The following is a 13,936-nucleotide window of genomic DNA, read 5'->3' on the forward strand; positions in this document are numbered from 1 at the left end:
AGTTTATAAACTACATGCATCACATTCTATATAATTATAGTATGTTTGTAGCGAGACTTGCTACTGCTCTGGGTTTCTGAGGCACGGTGGACCGAGCTGCTGGCTGTCGCGGTGTCAGAAGGACGGGTGTGGGCGTGGCTAACAGAAGCCGGAAGACACTCACATGACCCTCAGCTGCTTCACGTCACGTGAGCAGCGCTTTGCGGAAGAAGGAGAAATGGCAGAATCGAGGTGCTCCAGTCGAGTGCGACTAATGGCATTTCTTGCCCTTCTCTTCGCTCTTTTCTCCACAGGGGACTCCGTTGCTCAAGTACCACTCCTAATGTGGTCCAGCGATGGGTAATATTTCATTTTGTATCGTTTATGTTTTACCTAAAACAGACATTAAGAGTTAGTAATCAGCCAACTGTTCGTCATGCTAATATGCTAACACTTGTTGCTAGCTCAACTAAACTAAAGTTACACATTTTATAGCTACCACCGTTGCCGGCTGGCATTAGGCGTGATCAACTGTTCATAGCTCCAATAAATAACTTTGGAGAACAAAAGATATATCACTATTAAATGTATATAATTCCTGCCTGTCAAGTTTACCAGCACTGGCCTCCACTGCTGCTGGTCACATCACATCCAAAGAGCAGCTGGCCGCCTACCTCTCCTCTGCCTTTAAGTCTGGACCCCACACTGTGCTGTTGTTCCTGCAAGATAAGGTCAGTCCCTGACTCGTGCAAACTATCAGGAATCAGGAATCAGGAAACATTTATTAGCCAAAATATGTCAAACATACAAGGAATTTGTCTTGGCGATTAGTGCGCGACAGTAGACAGACAAGACAACAGTGCACAAGTAATACAATAAAGTGGAATGAAATGCTAATGCAATGGGTTAGTAGAATAAGGCTAAGGCTATGGGTTAGTATAAAACAAGAGAATAAAGTTTAAAAAATTTAAATATTAAAAAGTAAAAAAGAAAAATAATAAGCATAAAGTGCACTAACCAACAAGTAACAGACAAGAGACAAAGTGACAAGTGACAAAGTGATGAATTGCAGTTAAAGTGGCATGTGCAGTATGAAGGGGAGTGACTATACACCTGTAGCAAACACGGTGGTTTCAAGATGTCACTCAACGCATTGGAGCCAAGTGTTTAGTGGAGATGGACTGCTCTGAGATTTTTTTTTAATACATTTCACTGGTCTATTATCAAGTTTGTCCTTGGTAGCTGCGTATAATGGGGTAGTAGTGAGTCACATGTAGTTGCACTGCCGTCCCATGTGACGCAGCGTAACGGACTTCTCACTCTGAAGTGACTATGAGTTTGGCATTACTTCCCCTTTCACAGCTCCTCAATAATAATACACCGTCTCGGTTCAGTTCTCTGGAGGTCATCAGTGTCGTGATAAATGGATTGATCTGTATTTTAGTTGCATTGCAGATGTTGTTTGTATTAAGCTACAAGTGTTTTTCCTCTTGGTAAACACTTTTGTTGTCCTTATTTGTGTTCAGTTAAGCAAAGATGACTTCACAGTCTTTGGTGGAGTGTTTGGAAACAAGCAGGATGGTGCCTTTGGAAATCTTGAGGTAGGTTTTTATAGCCTTATGCATGAGTCTTAAATGGAGATGATTTTGTCTGACTAATAATAATGCTCTTTCTTTCCAATCCCACCTCCTCAGGCTGCGCTGCATTCTTCCTCATCAGTGATGTTCCCTGCTTTGGAGTGGTTGGATTCCTCTGCCATTCCAGCTCTGCTGCAAGAGAAGCTGGGTGTCTCGCCTCTGCTTGTAGACGCAGACACTCTGCCTCATCTGAGCATCAACACCTCTGCCAGCAATCTACTGATCATCAATTTACCTTATTGTACTAGGTAAGAACATCAGTCATTGTAACTGTAAAGTTTCTTCTTCTTTTTTTTTTAGCTTTGTGAAAACTAACTTTCTTTTTGACTGTGTTTCATAGCTTTGGCAAGTCTTGTAAAGAAGTCCTACATGACAATGGTGAGTTTTAACTGTTCATTCTGTAGTAATGTATCTATTTTAATCACAGTACAGTATTTTTCTGACATGTGTAACTCAAGTGTATTTTTCATTCCTCAGATGGAATTATTGGAAAAGTTCTGAGTGTCATGAAAGACAAAAATGTCCTTTACACTGCGATATACACAGGACTTAAACCATCACGAGTAAGAAATTATAACTGCACATCATGTACCAAAATTGAACTATACGATTTCTATGCTAATCCATCATCAGAAACAATAAAAATGTCACACGAATGTCAAAATGTCAAGACACACGTCACCATATAGATTTGTCTCTGTAGGTGATTTCAGAGGCATCGTTGTCTGTCCATCCTGCGGGGCGATCCCTGCTCCAAGCAGTTGTGCCCGAGGTTAAACCGCCCATCATGTTTAACGTATCCGGCAACCCTTGCGTAATGCTCTGGGCCCAGAATCTCAACATCAGCCTTACAGGCGAGACTGCGTGGATCGACCTCGCTGCACAAGTACCCTCCCTGACAGGATCCACGTGCAACAGCAGCAACTCACTGTGAGTTGGCTAGCGTGTTAGCATTCTGGAGCTTATTCAAGAGAACTTCAGTTTTATTTTATTTATAAAGGACAGATGTCATTTTAAATGTGTTCTTCTTCTCTCACATCAGGCTTGTCCTCACTTATTCATCAGGCTACATTCTAAGGTAAAGTACCTCTCTTATATCTATCTTTTAAATATGTTACTGCATACAGGAGGGGCTTGACTTCTCAAACGACACATTATACATTAAAAAACAAGATCTAATGCGCTTAAACGCTTTTAGAGCTGCCGGAAGGTGGATAATGTGTCTCTGAAACCCCCGTGGAAACATTCTTCAGCATAATTCACATTTTAAACTACGTTCTGTATTATATCGAGTTTTACTTCACCTCAGTAGCAGTTCTGTCCGTCTCAGTATTTTTTGATACTACCGTAGCGTAGAGTGAAGGATGTTCTAATCCGGGGGCTATATTTATTGAATGCATTTATTAATAACATTTACCACAATTGTAACAATATATATTACTCTTTCCACGCCGATATGCTGTTGTTGAGCAACACTCTTCTGTTGATCTCCAGTTTCGCCATGAGTCAACGGTTCTATCCTGTGTCTGCACGGAACTGGTTCACCTTGGATTCTGTGCAGCTGCAGGCAAACGGTCAAACTTCATCTTTCACCGGGAGCCGCAACATCTACGCCCCCGCGGAGTATTCCTTCCACTGCCAGTCCGTCACTAGCTTCCGAGATATCCTCTTAGTGGCAAACAAAACCAACCCGTCCCCTCTGTGGAGGCTCAATTTCATTGATTTTCAGGTGCGACTATAGAAGTGCTGCATTTTAATGTGTTTAAGTGTTTCTTTAAGTGTCTCTTTAGGATTGTGTTCACTCAGTGAATTTTTAAATGCATTTTGTGTTGCAGATTCAGGGTTTCGGTTTGGCCAATGGAACAAATTTCTCCTATGCCAGTGACTGTGCAGGCTTCTTTACTCCAGGGATTTGGATGGGGCTGCTGACCGGACTGCTCTTTCTGTGGATTTTCGTATACGGCCTGCACATGATCATGCAGCTAAACACCATGGATCGATTTGACGACCCAAAAGGTCCATCGATTTCAGTGCCTCAGTCAGAATGAAGTGCTGCCAAACACAAACACTCCTCTGTCTGTCAGTGCCTCCTTGGGAAGTCCTTCCTTGTCATGTAGCTTTTGTGAGCTTGGGCCCTTTTCTCTGAAGAGCCTTTCCTCTAATATTCTCCCCTGTAGTTTTCTTTCCTGAATTGTTCCACAGCCGTCTCTTGCATAATGTCATATCTTTCCAGGCACATTCTCCTCTCTCCGTATTCGCAAGTGCCAAAGTGGATGCACCTTTTGTATTAATTGATTTTGAGCGTCTTTATTAAGAGATGCCTTTGTGCCACTGTTGGTCAGACGCTGGCTATTTCTCCTAAAATAATTAGCAATCATTTCTGGTGACAGAGAATGTCTTTTATGCCAACCTGCATGTGATTGCTAGATTCTGTAGGACCGTCTGAGTGTTTTTATATTTCCAACTCAACTGTAATTTAAAGACTACTGGTTATGGAAGAAGAACCTGTAATTGAAGAGAGCTTTTCTATTTGTGACCGTGTTTGAGAATGGCCTTATAACAGTATGCTAATACTTGACCTCGAATTAGTTCTGCTATTATTGACAAATCAAGTGCCTCCACTTACATCCAATATTTTCTTTAAAAAAAATATTTATTTATGTTTAGAGTTTACCCTTTGCTTCAAGTTCATAAAAAAAAACGTGCCTCCGTTCTGACTTTGTCAAACGTAATGATGTGCCATAAAATGTACATTGTCCCAATCGAAAATAAAAATACATAAATGGTGATCTTAGTCGGGACTCCAGTGATGTGTTATATTTAACGTAAACCAAGGAAACCATATATTTTCTTTAGGGTGGCGCAGTTTGCTAAATTCATGTACCAACCCGGTTGCCATAGTTCCATAAAAACAAAACACTACGACGTCATCGAGCTAGGGGACAGAGCTGCGCTAGCGGTGCTGCTGTGACACAAGTTCTTACGACTTTTTCGCCCACAAATTGTTTCCACAATGTCCCGAGCTCCTGTTCGGAGGGCACATTTTGGCAGCTCGCAGGAGAGGAAACTCTTTCCCCTCCATTATGCACCGGACCGCCTGGGAAGCCAAATGTCACGAGAGCTCGCGCCGCACATCGGCCCCGGCTGCTATGACAACCACGAGGTTTGTTTTTCAAAAAGCATGTCGGAGGAGAGTGTAGCCATCGCGTGGTTTCAAGAGGTCGGACTGGGTCTCTTCACAGTTCGGGACCATCGTGTACGACCTACAGAGGACACCGGGAAGTAAGAAAGGATACAGCCTCGCTTCCAGGACCGCTGCACGCTTCCCCCCCTGCGGTGCGATGGTAGGCTGCATGCAACAGTGTTCCCCAATAGAAGTTTATAAGTGTACATTCTACGTATTTATATGGATTAGTATTAAAAGAAAATGTCCCCTGTGAGCGGTATTATGTACTATTTATATCAACAATATTCTTGCACTGCGTAAATATAAAAGCAGTTTTTTTGAGCTGCAGCTCCTTTTGATCAATTAACTAATCATTCTTTTCAATACAGATTACTCTGATTATTTTCCCCATTTATCAATGAAGTGACTCATTCACAATGTTTGTCAATCAACAGCTCAAATCTTATGAACATAGAATTAACAATTTTTATTGGAATTTTCTGTTTAACTTTTTTTAAAGCGGAATGTAGTTACTGCATATTTAAGTATTGTGTTTTGTTTGGAAATCTTACTTTGAAAGTCACCAGCAACTAGTATTAAATGAACTTGGTTACACTTCTGTAACATTGTTCATCACCAGACAGGGACGCCCTCCCCACAGCAGTACCAGCGGGATCAAAGCCGGTCCCTGGTGCCTCCGCCGGGCAAAACACCTTTTAACTCGACTGCGCAGAGGTTCTACTCGGCGTCACGTGCAGTCGAGGACAGTCCAGGGTGAGGCAGACACACACGCACACAGACGCACACACGCTGAACCAAGCTGACAGATCGTTTTGTGAAATAGGCCCGGGACCTACGCTCACGGGGTGGCGACTAACAGGAAGGTCAGCTGGCCGATGTGCTTCGGTAGGCCAGACTGGTCCAGGCTGCCTCAGATGGAGAAGAGGTTCCTCAGGAAGGTAAGGGGTTAAAATCCCAAATGTTGAACAAACTAAAGGGGGTTCATACGTGTGGATTTTACGGCGAAACGCATTGGTAAAATAATGGAAATATTTTCCGGACATTCACATGTTGCCGATACAAACATACCAAAAACTGATTCTTCTTCAATGTCACAGTTCCTACTAGATAAGAAATAGCATTTTCTCATAGGAATTTTCTGTGCAATGATATTGAGCAACATCTAATACTTTTTACTAATACGTTTTCCTTCCTTTCAGCTAAACGGCGAACAGGAGTTCGTGAAGCACAGAAGCAAAGTGGCCTACATGAGCTTGTACTATTAACTAAGCTGATGGGTGTGAATACATTGTGAAAGTGATGTCGTGTTGTCATAATTTTTTACCTGAACCTTAAATGTAAATTTAAGGTTCAGGTAAACCAGACCGACGTTCTTATCAAGAAATGTTTGAATGAAAAGTAAAATAAAAATACTTAATTTTTTTTCTTTATTCTCAAAATGACTATCCCTGTACAGTTTGTATATTACACATTTATGTTGTTTACAAAGCGACATTACACAACATTTTAACAAAGTGAGTGCTGAAGAAAATATTAATAGTTAACACAACAAAAGGAAATTTCTCTCTTCAATAGAAGTCAGCTTACAAAAAGGCCACAGCAGCGCTGGTCCCGGCTCACACAGCCAGCTCCTGACCGGCTCACAGCAGCAACCACTGTGGCAAACGGGAGTCTGTTGGTCCATGTCGGACTCATTTCTTCCTCCTCACTTTGGGTTTCTTGACTGGCCGAAGGTACGGGTTGTCGATCACGTTGTCCTCGCTGGCCTTTGCTGCAGGAACCACTGCGCTGAGCGGAAGCATGGCGTTCTCTTTGTCGGCTCCTGGGTCGTCCTGAGTGAGGCAAGAGGAAATAAATGGGACACCGTACACCTTGAACATCACATTGATAGGAGTAATGACATTTTGGGAAATGTGTTGAATCCCCTTTCTTACAGGGAGAAGATTGACATCGCTGCTATGTTTGTGGGTGTAGCATAGAGCTAGAACCAGAAGGCAAACAGGGCGAAACATCTAGCCTAGCTGAATCCAATCTGTAGTGTATGTTGTTCTTTAGAAGGTGATGGCTATGGCTGATCTGTGTCGAGAGTGTAGCCGTGTTCAGTGTATGTGTTAAGCTGTTCAATGTTTCTTGGCAACTCTAAAATCTCTCGTTTCACGAGTAAGCGAGAAACATAAGCATAATAAGAAAAAACAAGAAAAATATTTCTAAGAAGTGAATATTTGAAAATCTCAGGAAATCTGGCTACTCAGAGAGACACGGATAGTAGGAAACCACAGAGGGTAACGACTCCCTGGGAGTTCCAGTGGGGACTTACACTGATCATGTTTCCTACTGCGTTCTCGCCGTCGGTCTGGTCGTCCTGCTCAGAGGAGTCCGTCTCCTCCAGAGTCTGTAATTCCAGCTCCGAGGGCAGCAGGGCGCTGAGGTACGGGATAGTGCTCGGTTGGGCCGCGATCACTGAAAAACACAAAAACCCCAGGTCTTACTCGACAAGACGCGCTCCAACGTAAACGACATATTGGCACATCGCTTACGCGGGAAGGCGGTGATGTCGTCTTTGAAGAGGCTCTCGGTTTCTCCAGTCTTGGCCATGAAGCGCGTGAGCGCTCGCTCCACGTCTCTCCTCTGACTCGCTGCTTTTTCTCTAACAACCTGGTAGTCTGACACGGGTTCTCTGAAGGTCTGAGTGCAGAAGAGAAGACACACATTTGATCTGTTACTCATAATGAACTGATGCCATGGAATAGAGTCCATATTAAACTGTATTCTTTCTAGATCATACTATAAAGGAAAATGAGTTCATGGTTTGTTCATGTTTCCCTCCTAGCAAAATGAAAGCCGTAGCCTCGTCCCTCTCACACTCCCAAACCTGTCCCAGACCGTTACCACGGCATAACGCCAGGAGGCTTGACTCACGGGTGTTTTGATGTAGGTGTGCGGGTCAGGAAACTCCGGGAAGTGGCAGGGGATGTGAGCTGGATGCGTGCGCTTCTGGCCCGCTGACAGCGCTTTGGGAGTCACAGGTGGGTTCGTCACTGGCGCTGACATTCCAAACACAAAGAAAAATGCATAAAAGTTCAGATTTATGTAATGACATAATCCATACAAACAGCGCAAAGTCAAGTGCTTACTCACGGGCAGTTATGACCATCCTCTGCGATCTCTTGGCGTACAAAGGCAGTGTGTCGGCTTTGAAACCTGCAGCAAGACAAACGCATGGAATGAGCTTCTCTGTGTTACCTTGTGATATTTACGCATAGGTCCTCCTGTACTCACCCATTTCAATGAGGGTGACTACGGCGTCGGACAGGGTTGGGATGCTTCTGGCTGTGTGTTCACAATAAGCCTTCGCACAACGACCTATTTCAGTTATGTCTAGAAAAAGGACCAGACACATTGGTGTTTAGAAAAGTCTTTTAAAAACATAAGCCATTGAGCAAATAAACAAAAAGATTTAACTTTTAAGTTACTAAAAACTAAACGGACGAAGGGAACTTGGTCGAAAAACAGGCTGTGAATAAAGTATGGTGCACTGGGGAAAGAACTGTATATCCTGTTTTAAATTGAATACACAAAAAACATTAGAATACAGGCCCATCTACTTCATGATTCACACGTACAGCTTTGCATCATCTCAGTGAGCGTCTCCACCGCTGCCTTCTCCGCGCTGTCAAAGCCGCACTCGGTCAGCAGGGCACTGACCACGACCTGCAGGGTGCGACGTCGGGCCAGGTGGTAGTTCTCTGCAGGGCTGGTAGCTGCTTTGCCACCACTCCCACGCTGAAAAGCAAAACATGAAGTTACACAGAAATTGCACACATAAAAGAAAAGACACTTAAAGATCCCTTTAACAATCTGCGGTCTACTGACAGTATAGGGATGCGTACCTCACACAAGCCAATTCAAAACACCCACTTTATGTCCGCCAGGTAAACATTTAAAAAAATGTAAGTACCCACAATTGTTTTAAATTATACGGTTTGATAAATCAAACTGTAAATAATAGATCAAATGTCATCCTCTGAATGTGACACAATTATCAAAGCTTCTTTTGGAATCCGCAGAAACTTTCAAATGTGATTTGATAACGATAAAGAGCCTAAAATAACACCCAGAGGTATTGAAAGATATATTACACAGAAAGAAAAAAATGTTTTAAGTTGCAATAGGGCTTATATGGTACGTAGGTTTAATTTAGATATTTGTCCTCCCTTAAGCTGTCAGAAAAATGTAATGAAGTACAGAGTTCTCAATTAAATTAACATTTATATGGTAACAGCACATGCAGCAGCTGGTAGCTTCCATCCATTATCCATAAAGGATAATTCATTGTCATCCTTATAAAACAAGGATACACATCAAACTGCAGCCCATTTGAACCACAGTAAAAACAAAACTAAAAGAAACCTATAGTGCTCTTTTGGATTTGCAACAAGAGGGATGTAACTCAACAAGTAGCAATATAATAAAGTATCTGCTCAAATAACATTGCTGACATTTTAATATTTAAAATTGAAATATCATCAGGGAAACACTGTCCGTTGGCTAACGCGTAGCTAGCTGGACGTTAGCAGGTGTAACATTGAAGCACAGATGAACAGGGACTTAACGTTACCATATATAACGGTTACTATGCTAAATCACCTCGTTAGCGGGTTAAGGTGGTTACATTGGTGACCGTTAACTGCTCACAAACACGCCCGCAACGTGCTGCTACTAAACAGACGTTAGCCAACATTTGTCCAGACTGGGACACGTTCGTTCCCTCAGCTAACGAAGCTGTGTCGTGTGTCTCCACGGGAGCTGCTTTAGTCATAACGTCCCTTGTTTAGGGACACGGTCTCTTCCTAACGGACTGCTAACAGTTAGCTTCACGTTACAACCTAACGTCACAGGGCGCGCTAAGGTAGCTAATTAGCGGCTTCCTGCTAATGACAGCGGGTATTAAAGCGGGCTCTTACCCCTCCTGCATTCAGCGCACCTCCCGATACCACTGCAGGGTCCGCCATATTAAATTGTCTGTACTTTTCTTTGATAAAACTAACTATAACCGTAGAGTAAGAAAAGCTTTATTCCTCCGTCGGCCGCCGTCAGTAAACACGGCGTGATTGTGTGTCGTCGATTCCTGTGACGCAGACGGAAGTTAAAATAAACTCGTGGCAGACTCACTGCTGCCACTTAGCGGCGGTGTGTGGAGCTACAGCTACTGCTTCATACCACGTTTTATTAATTTTCCTCACTGGATTTAGTTTAGACAGTGGTGAGGATGTGTAGTGTAGTGAGTACATTTCAAAATACCATTTGTATTTCTGTAGATCAAATAAATCAATATAAAATATCTAAATAATAGCCGAATGTAAGAAGTGCAAGTGTAATGTAATCTACTGCAGTTAAACATTTATGGCAAAACCATCATATGATAGAAAGGAACCTTTTTTGAGTACTTTTGGTGAAGTATATAAAGCTACATTTAGCTGATACATACATACATTTATTTAAGTATGATTCAGAATCAACATTATTTTTACAGAATATTTTCACTTTGCTGTTTGCCTCTTTAACCGAAGTAAATAAAAAGAGAGGCAGAATAGATTTTGCACATATCTCAATGTCGGGATGCCTTACCTCTTATTTTTTTACTCAGCATGCATTTGTCGGATTATCGTGGTGAAATGTAGTTTAGTTCATCTTCTCTTCATGCACAAATGTATGTCAGGAATACATCTATTTGATCTTGCAACATGTGCAAAAGGCTATCTTACTCTAAAACAAGACCTGAATCAGTTGCTAGCTGAAAAATTGTTTTATTAAAGTGCAAAATTAAATCACACACATTCCATTTTTCCCCCACACATTCATCAATGCACATCCAGAGAGATAGATACCTGCTGCCCAGCAGCCCGACATTGCTGTACCCTCCAGTTTTCAGAAAATCTACTAGTTTATTTGCTAGTGAACAGAGATCTTTTCACCAAATGTGAGATAAAAGAACGAGTACAACAGGACCAGTTCAACGTGGTGTTTTAATTTACCACCATCACCATCAACATTGCATGTGTCGTGTCCATTTACACCAGGATGGAAGGGCTTTCTTTAGGAAGCATATAAGCGCCTAGAGACCCTCTGCCCATCGGTCACCAGATGTTTGGCCTTGATCACCGTGGTTAGCGCGTCCACCACTTCCGGGCGAACCAAGGTGGCGAGTGGCTTCTTCTCCATCTCCACAATCAGCTCCGCTGGTGCGTCCTCAGCAGCCTCCGGCTCCGCAGACGGCAGGAAATAAGTTTCCACCAGTCCTCCGACAACTCCCAGCACCGCCATGGTCGAGCCAAGCATGTAGACCTTCAGCATGCCTCGGCTTGGCCTCTGGTTTAGCATCTCCTTAGCGAACGGGATGATCTCTCCAATGGTCTCCATTGGTGTTTGGTAAGTCTGTTGAATGGGGGGAAAGAAGATGTTGTGACAGAGAAGATTGTGAAGAATAAAGATGGTTGTACATGATGAAATTTTGATCCTGATTAGATGGATACTCACTTTGAAGCACACCCAAAGCTCTCAAGTGCTCGGCCCAGGAAACGATTCGCAGGCAAAGAGACGAGGGCAGATCCCTCCGATTTAAGCACAACGTGGAGAGCAGGTCCACTCCCACAGCGGTGACGGCATGCATATTCATGAGGCCGTGGCGATCGCTTTTTGGATATCAGGGCCTTTTTGGGTAAAAGGGCATGGGTCTGTAGGGCCAGAGGTGAAGCACATATTCCCTTGTCGGTGAAACTGTGCATGTGACATCACACTAGGTCAATACGTGTTGCAGCAGACGCATCCCGAACACCTCCGATGTTACTGGATATTGAACCACACAAGCCATTGTTTGGTGAAGCTTGGCTTGTCGCAGTAAGTATTGATCCTGATCACGAGAGATTGAATAGTGTCCAATCACTGCGTTAAGCCGATCCCATTTATTGGCGTAAAGACGTTGTGATCGTGGCGTCTTGATCTTCTCTGGCTCATGCTCTCGCTGGCTGACCATAGAGCCGATCACGAAGCAGCAGCATTTGGCAGGGGGTTAACATGTGTGCATACGTGTGCGTGTGTGTGTGTGTGTGTGTGTGTGTGTGTGTGCCTTCCCCTGAATCTCTCTGACCTTAGACCTCGTCCACTCACTGCAAGAGAGGAGGGAGTGAAGTTAGGCAAGTGAGTTGTGAAACGCGTCTGATCTTTGTCACAGAGAGATGTGATCAAATCTCAGTCAAATTGGCAAATTGAGACCAGGAGATGTCTGCGTGTCGGTTCAACATCTGCCAACTTTAAAACAAGTAATCCGGTAGGATTTGTGTTGGTTTACCGCTTTGACTGAAATACCTTTAAAGGTTATTGAATGGATTGCCAAACGACCTCCCCCACTGATTTTGGTAAGTTTTCCTCTAGAGCCATCAAGACATTGAAATTTGGTACACACATTTATTCCATAAACCCCAGGTAGGTAAAAACAATAAATTGCTTCTGCAGACTCCCGACACAAAGGTAAAATTAACAAATAAAGGGACTTAATAACCAAAAGGTAATTGAAAACAAATGAAATGGAAATATGTAAAGTTAAGGGGCTCGATGCAGGGAAATGTACTGCATGATTGCTGCGGCGAACAAAATAAATGGAGAAAACCAAACCTGTGACACAGAGGTACTGGATGCTGCTGAGGCTTGTGAGTCAGAGATTCTTGTTGTCAGATTTGAAGCACAGATACAGGAACCACTCAGAGGCCGCAGGTGCAACCGCTCCTCTGGTGGTTTATTGATCGACTCTTGAACTCTTGCTCAGCAGTGATTCAAGACCGACCTTTCCCTCGTTAGTCAGCTCCGGAGTGGAGACTTTCCACAAAGTTGCTGGTATTAATATGATAATTACACCCTCAACAACGTTTCTCTTTGAGCAACTCAGTTTGGATTCTGGGCATTTACGTTTTACGCGGCTAGAAAAAGGTTCAGATTGTTTGGAGACCTTTGCCCCACTTTTCTGCTTCCTCTGCCTGAATGGACAGTCTGTCTGGACACTAGACTCACCAAGTCAACAATGTTGTGGTCGTTCGGCGGGAGGGGGTTTTGGAGGGTTTACGGTGTGTGTGTGTGTGTGTGTGTGTGCGTGTGTGTGTACACATGAAAACTCTCTCAACAGGAGCTCAGGGAGAAGAGGGTACGTTTACACTGCGTTTTCATGTGATGCTCGGGAGAAAAAAAAAAGACACACAGGGATCTTTTAATATTGCTGACTTTTTAACTTTCAATCTCCCTCTCAAATATTTTTTAACTGGTCGTTTAAAATCAGGCCAATGTTCTTTTCCACTTTGGCAAAGGCTGAGGAAGGTTTGGGCCTTCGAAATGCAAACAGGGAAAACTGGTTATGACCAAAGTGATATGGCGATTACAATTACAAAACATGATGATGATTTCCCACTTCTGTTTCATATATTTTTGATAGAAGTAACAAATGTGTATCTGATGGTTTAATGTAATTTACCCTGGCTGAAACCTTCTTTCTTAAGACACCACCCGAGGCTGAGTTTGAAATCTGTGGTCTCATCTAATCTACTGAAGAGGTAAAGCCCGGTAATTGGTTTAGAAGTTAGTTTATTTTAAGTACGAGGTCATGTCACAGAATCCGCTAAGTGGAGTTATTTTTACTTTTTCTTTTGTTTTAATCTTTTCTTAAATTAGAATAAAAAATAACCCAACTGCACATGTTGCACGGTAAAACCCAAAGAATTAATATTTTTTAAAGTTAAGTTAAATAATAGTGAACGTTTTAATTTTACTAGGTTTCCATTGTCCATAAGGACATTGTTTATAATAACAGGGTGGCATTTTTTAATTCTTTATTATTTCAGTCTGTGTAGTTCCTTTTTCCATATCCTGCATCACTTAGAGGCAAAGCACAGTTACACTGAATTGTTTTACTTTTAAAAACTCAGCAACTGTTAATATCCACAATATTCAGGATTATTCATGAGATTCCTTTGCTCGGAGAATATCTAACAATTATTTACAAAACCATAACCTCTTTTCAGCATCGGGCATGAGCCCGTATAAAGAGAAATGTATAGATTTAATAAAAATTTCCATTTCAAAATGTTCA

General features: G+C 42.6%; 4 protein-coding genes across 4 annotated transcripts; 2 read left to right on the forward strand and 2 right to left on the reverse strand.

Moving 5' to 3' along the window:
• Positions 1 to 89: 89 nt before the first annotated feature.
• atp6ap1b (ATPase H+ transporting accessory protein 1b) lies at positions 90 to 4,410 on the forward strand. Its single transcript, XM_040194070.2, has 10 exons — positions 90 to 339; positions 590 to 710; positions 1,506 to 1,580; positions 1,674 to 1,864; positions 1,957 to 1,994; positions 2,094 to 2,179; positions 2,320 to 2,546; positions 2,659 to 2,694; positions 3,111 to 3,345; positions 3,452 to 4,410. Exons 1-10 carry the CDS (start codon positions 164 to 166, stop codon positions 3,662 to 3,664), a joined length of 1,398 nt encoding a protein of 465 aa, XP_040050004.2. The 5' UTR covers positions 90 to 163; the 3' UTR covers positions 3,665 to 4,410.
• Positions 4,411 to 4,531: 121 nt separating this feature from the next.
• Positions 4,532 to 6,242, forward strand: LOC120829715 (ciliary microtubule-associated protein 3). Its single transcript, XM_040194074.2, has 5 exons — positions 4,532 to 4,779; positions 4,859 to 4,960; positions 5,423 to 5,556; positions 5,627 to 5,741; positions 6,003 to 6,242. The coding sequence occupies exons 1-5, from the start codon at positions 4,630 to 4,632 to the stop codon at positions 6,066 to 6,068; spliced, it is 567 nt and encodes a 188-aa protein (XP_040050008.2). The 5' UTR covers positions 4,532 to 4,629; the 3' UTR covers positions 6,069 to 6,242.
• Positions 6,217 to 10,047, reverse strand: taf8 (TAF8 RNA polymerase II, TATA box binding protein (TBP)-associated factor). The gene is made up of 8 exons (XM_040194073.2): positions 9,768 to 10,047; positions 8,427 to 8,586; positions 8,083 to 8,181; positions 7,942 to 8,004; positions 7,723 to 7,847; positions 7,341 to 7,488; positions 7,121 to 7,263; positions 6,217 to 6,635 (listed from the first exon to the last, which is right to left on the reverse strand). Exons 1-8 carry the CDS (start codon positions 9,813 to 9,815, stop codon positions 6,495 to 6,497), a joined length of 927 nt encoding a protein of 308 aa, XP_040050007.1. The 5' UTR covers positions 9,816 to 10,047; the 3' UTR covers positions 6,217 to 6,494.
• Positions 10,048 to 10,594: 547 nt separating this feature from the next.
• On the reverse strand, positions 10,595 to 11,465 carry g0s2 (G0/G1 switch 2). Its single transcript, XM_040194075.2, has 2 exons — positions 11,341 to 11,465; positions 10,595 to 11,238 (listed from the first exon to the last, which is right to left on the reverse strand). Exon 2 carries the CDS (start codon positions 11,221 to 11,223, stop codon positions 10,900 to 10,902), a length of 324 nt encoding a protein of 107 aa, XP_040050009.1. The 5' UTR covers positions 11,224 to 11,238; positions 11,341 to 11,465; the 3' UTR covers positions 10,595 to 10,899.
• Between the last annotated feature and the right edge of the window lie 2,471 nt (positions 11,466 to 13,936).

The sequence above is a fragment of the Gasterosteus aculeatus genome, chromosome 2, assembly GCF_964276395.1.
Source record: "Gasterosteus aculeatus chromosome 2, fGasAcu3.hap1.1, whole genome shotgun sequence".
NCBI classification, from domain to species: Eukaryota; Metazoa; Chordata; class Actinopteri; order Perciformes; family Gasterosteidae; genus Gasterosteus; species Gasterosteus aculeatus.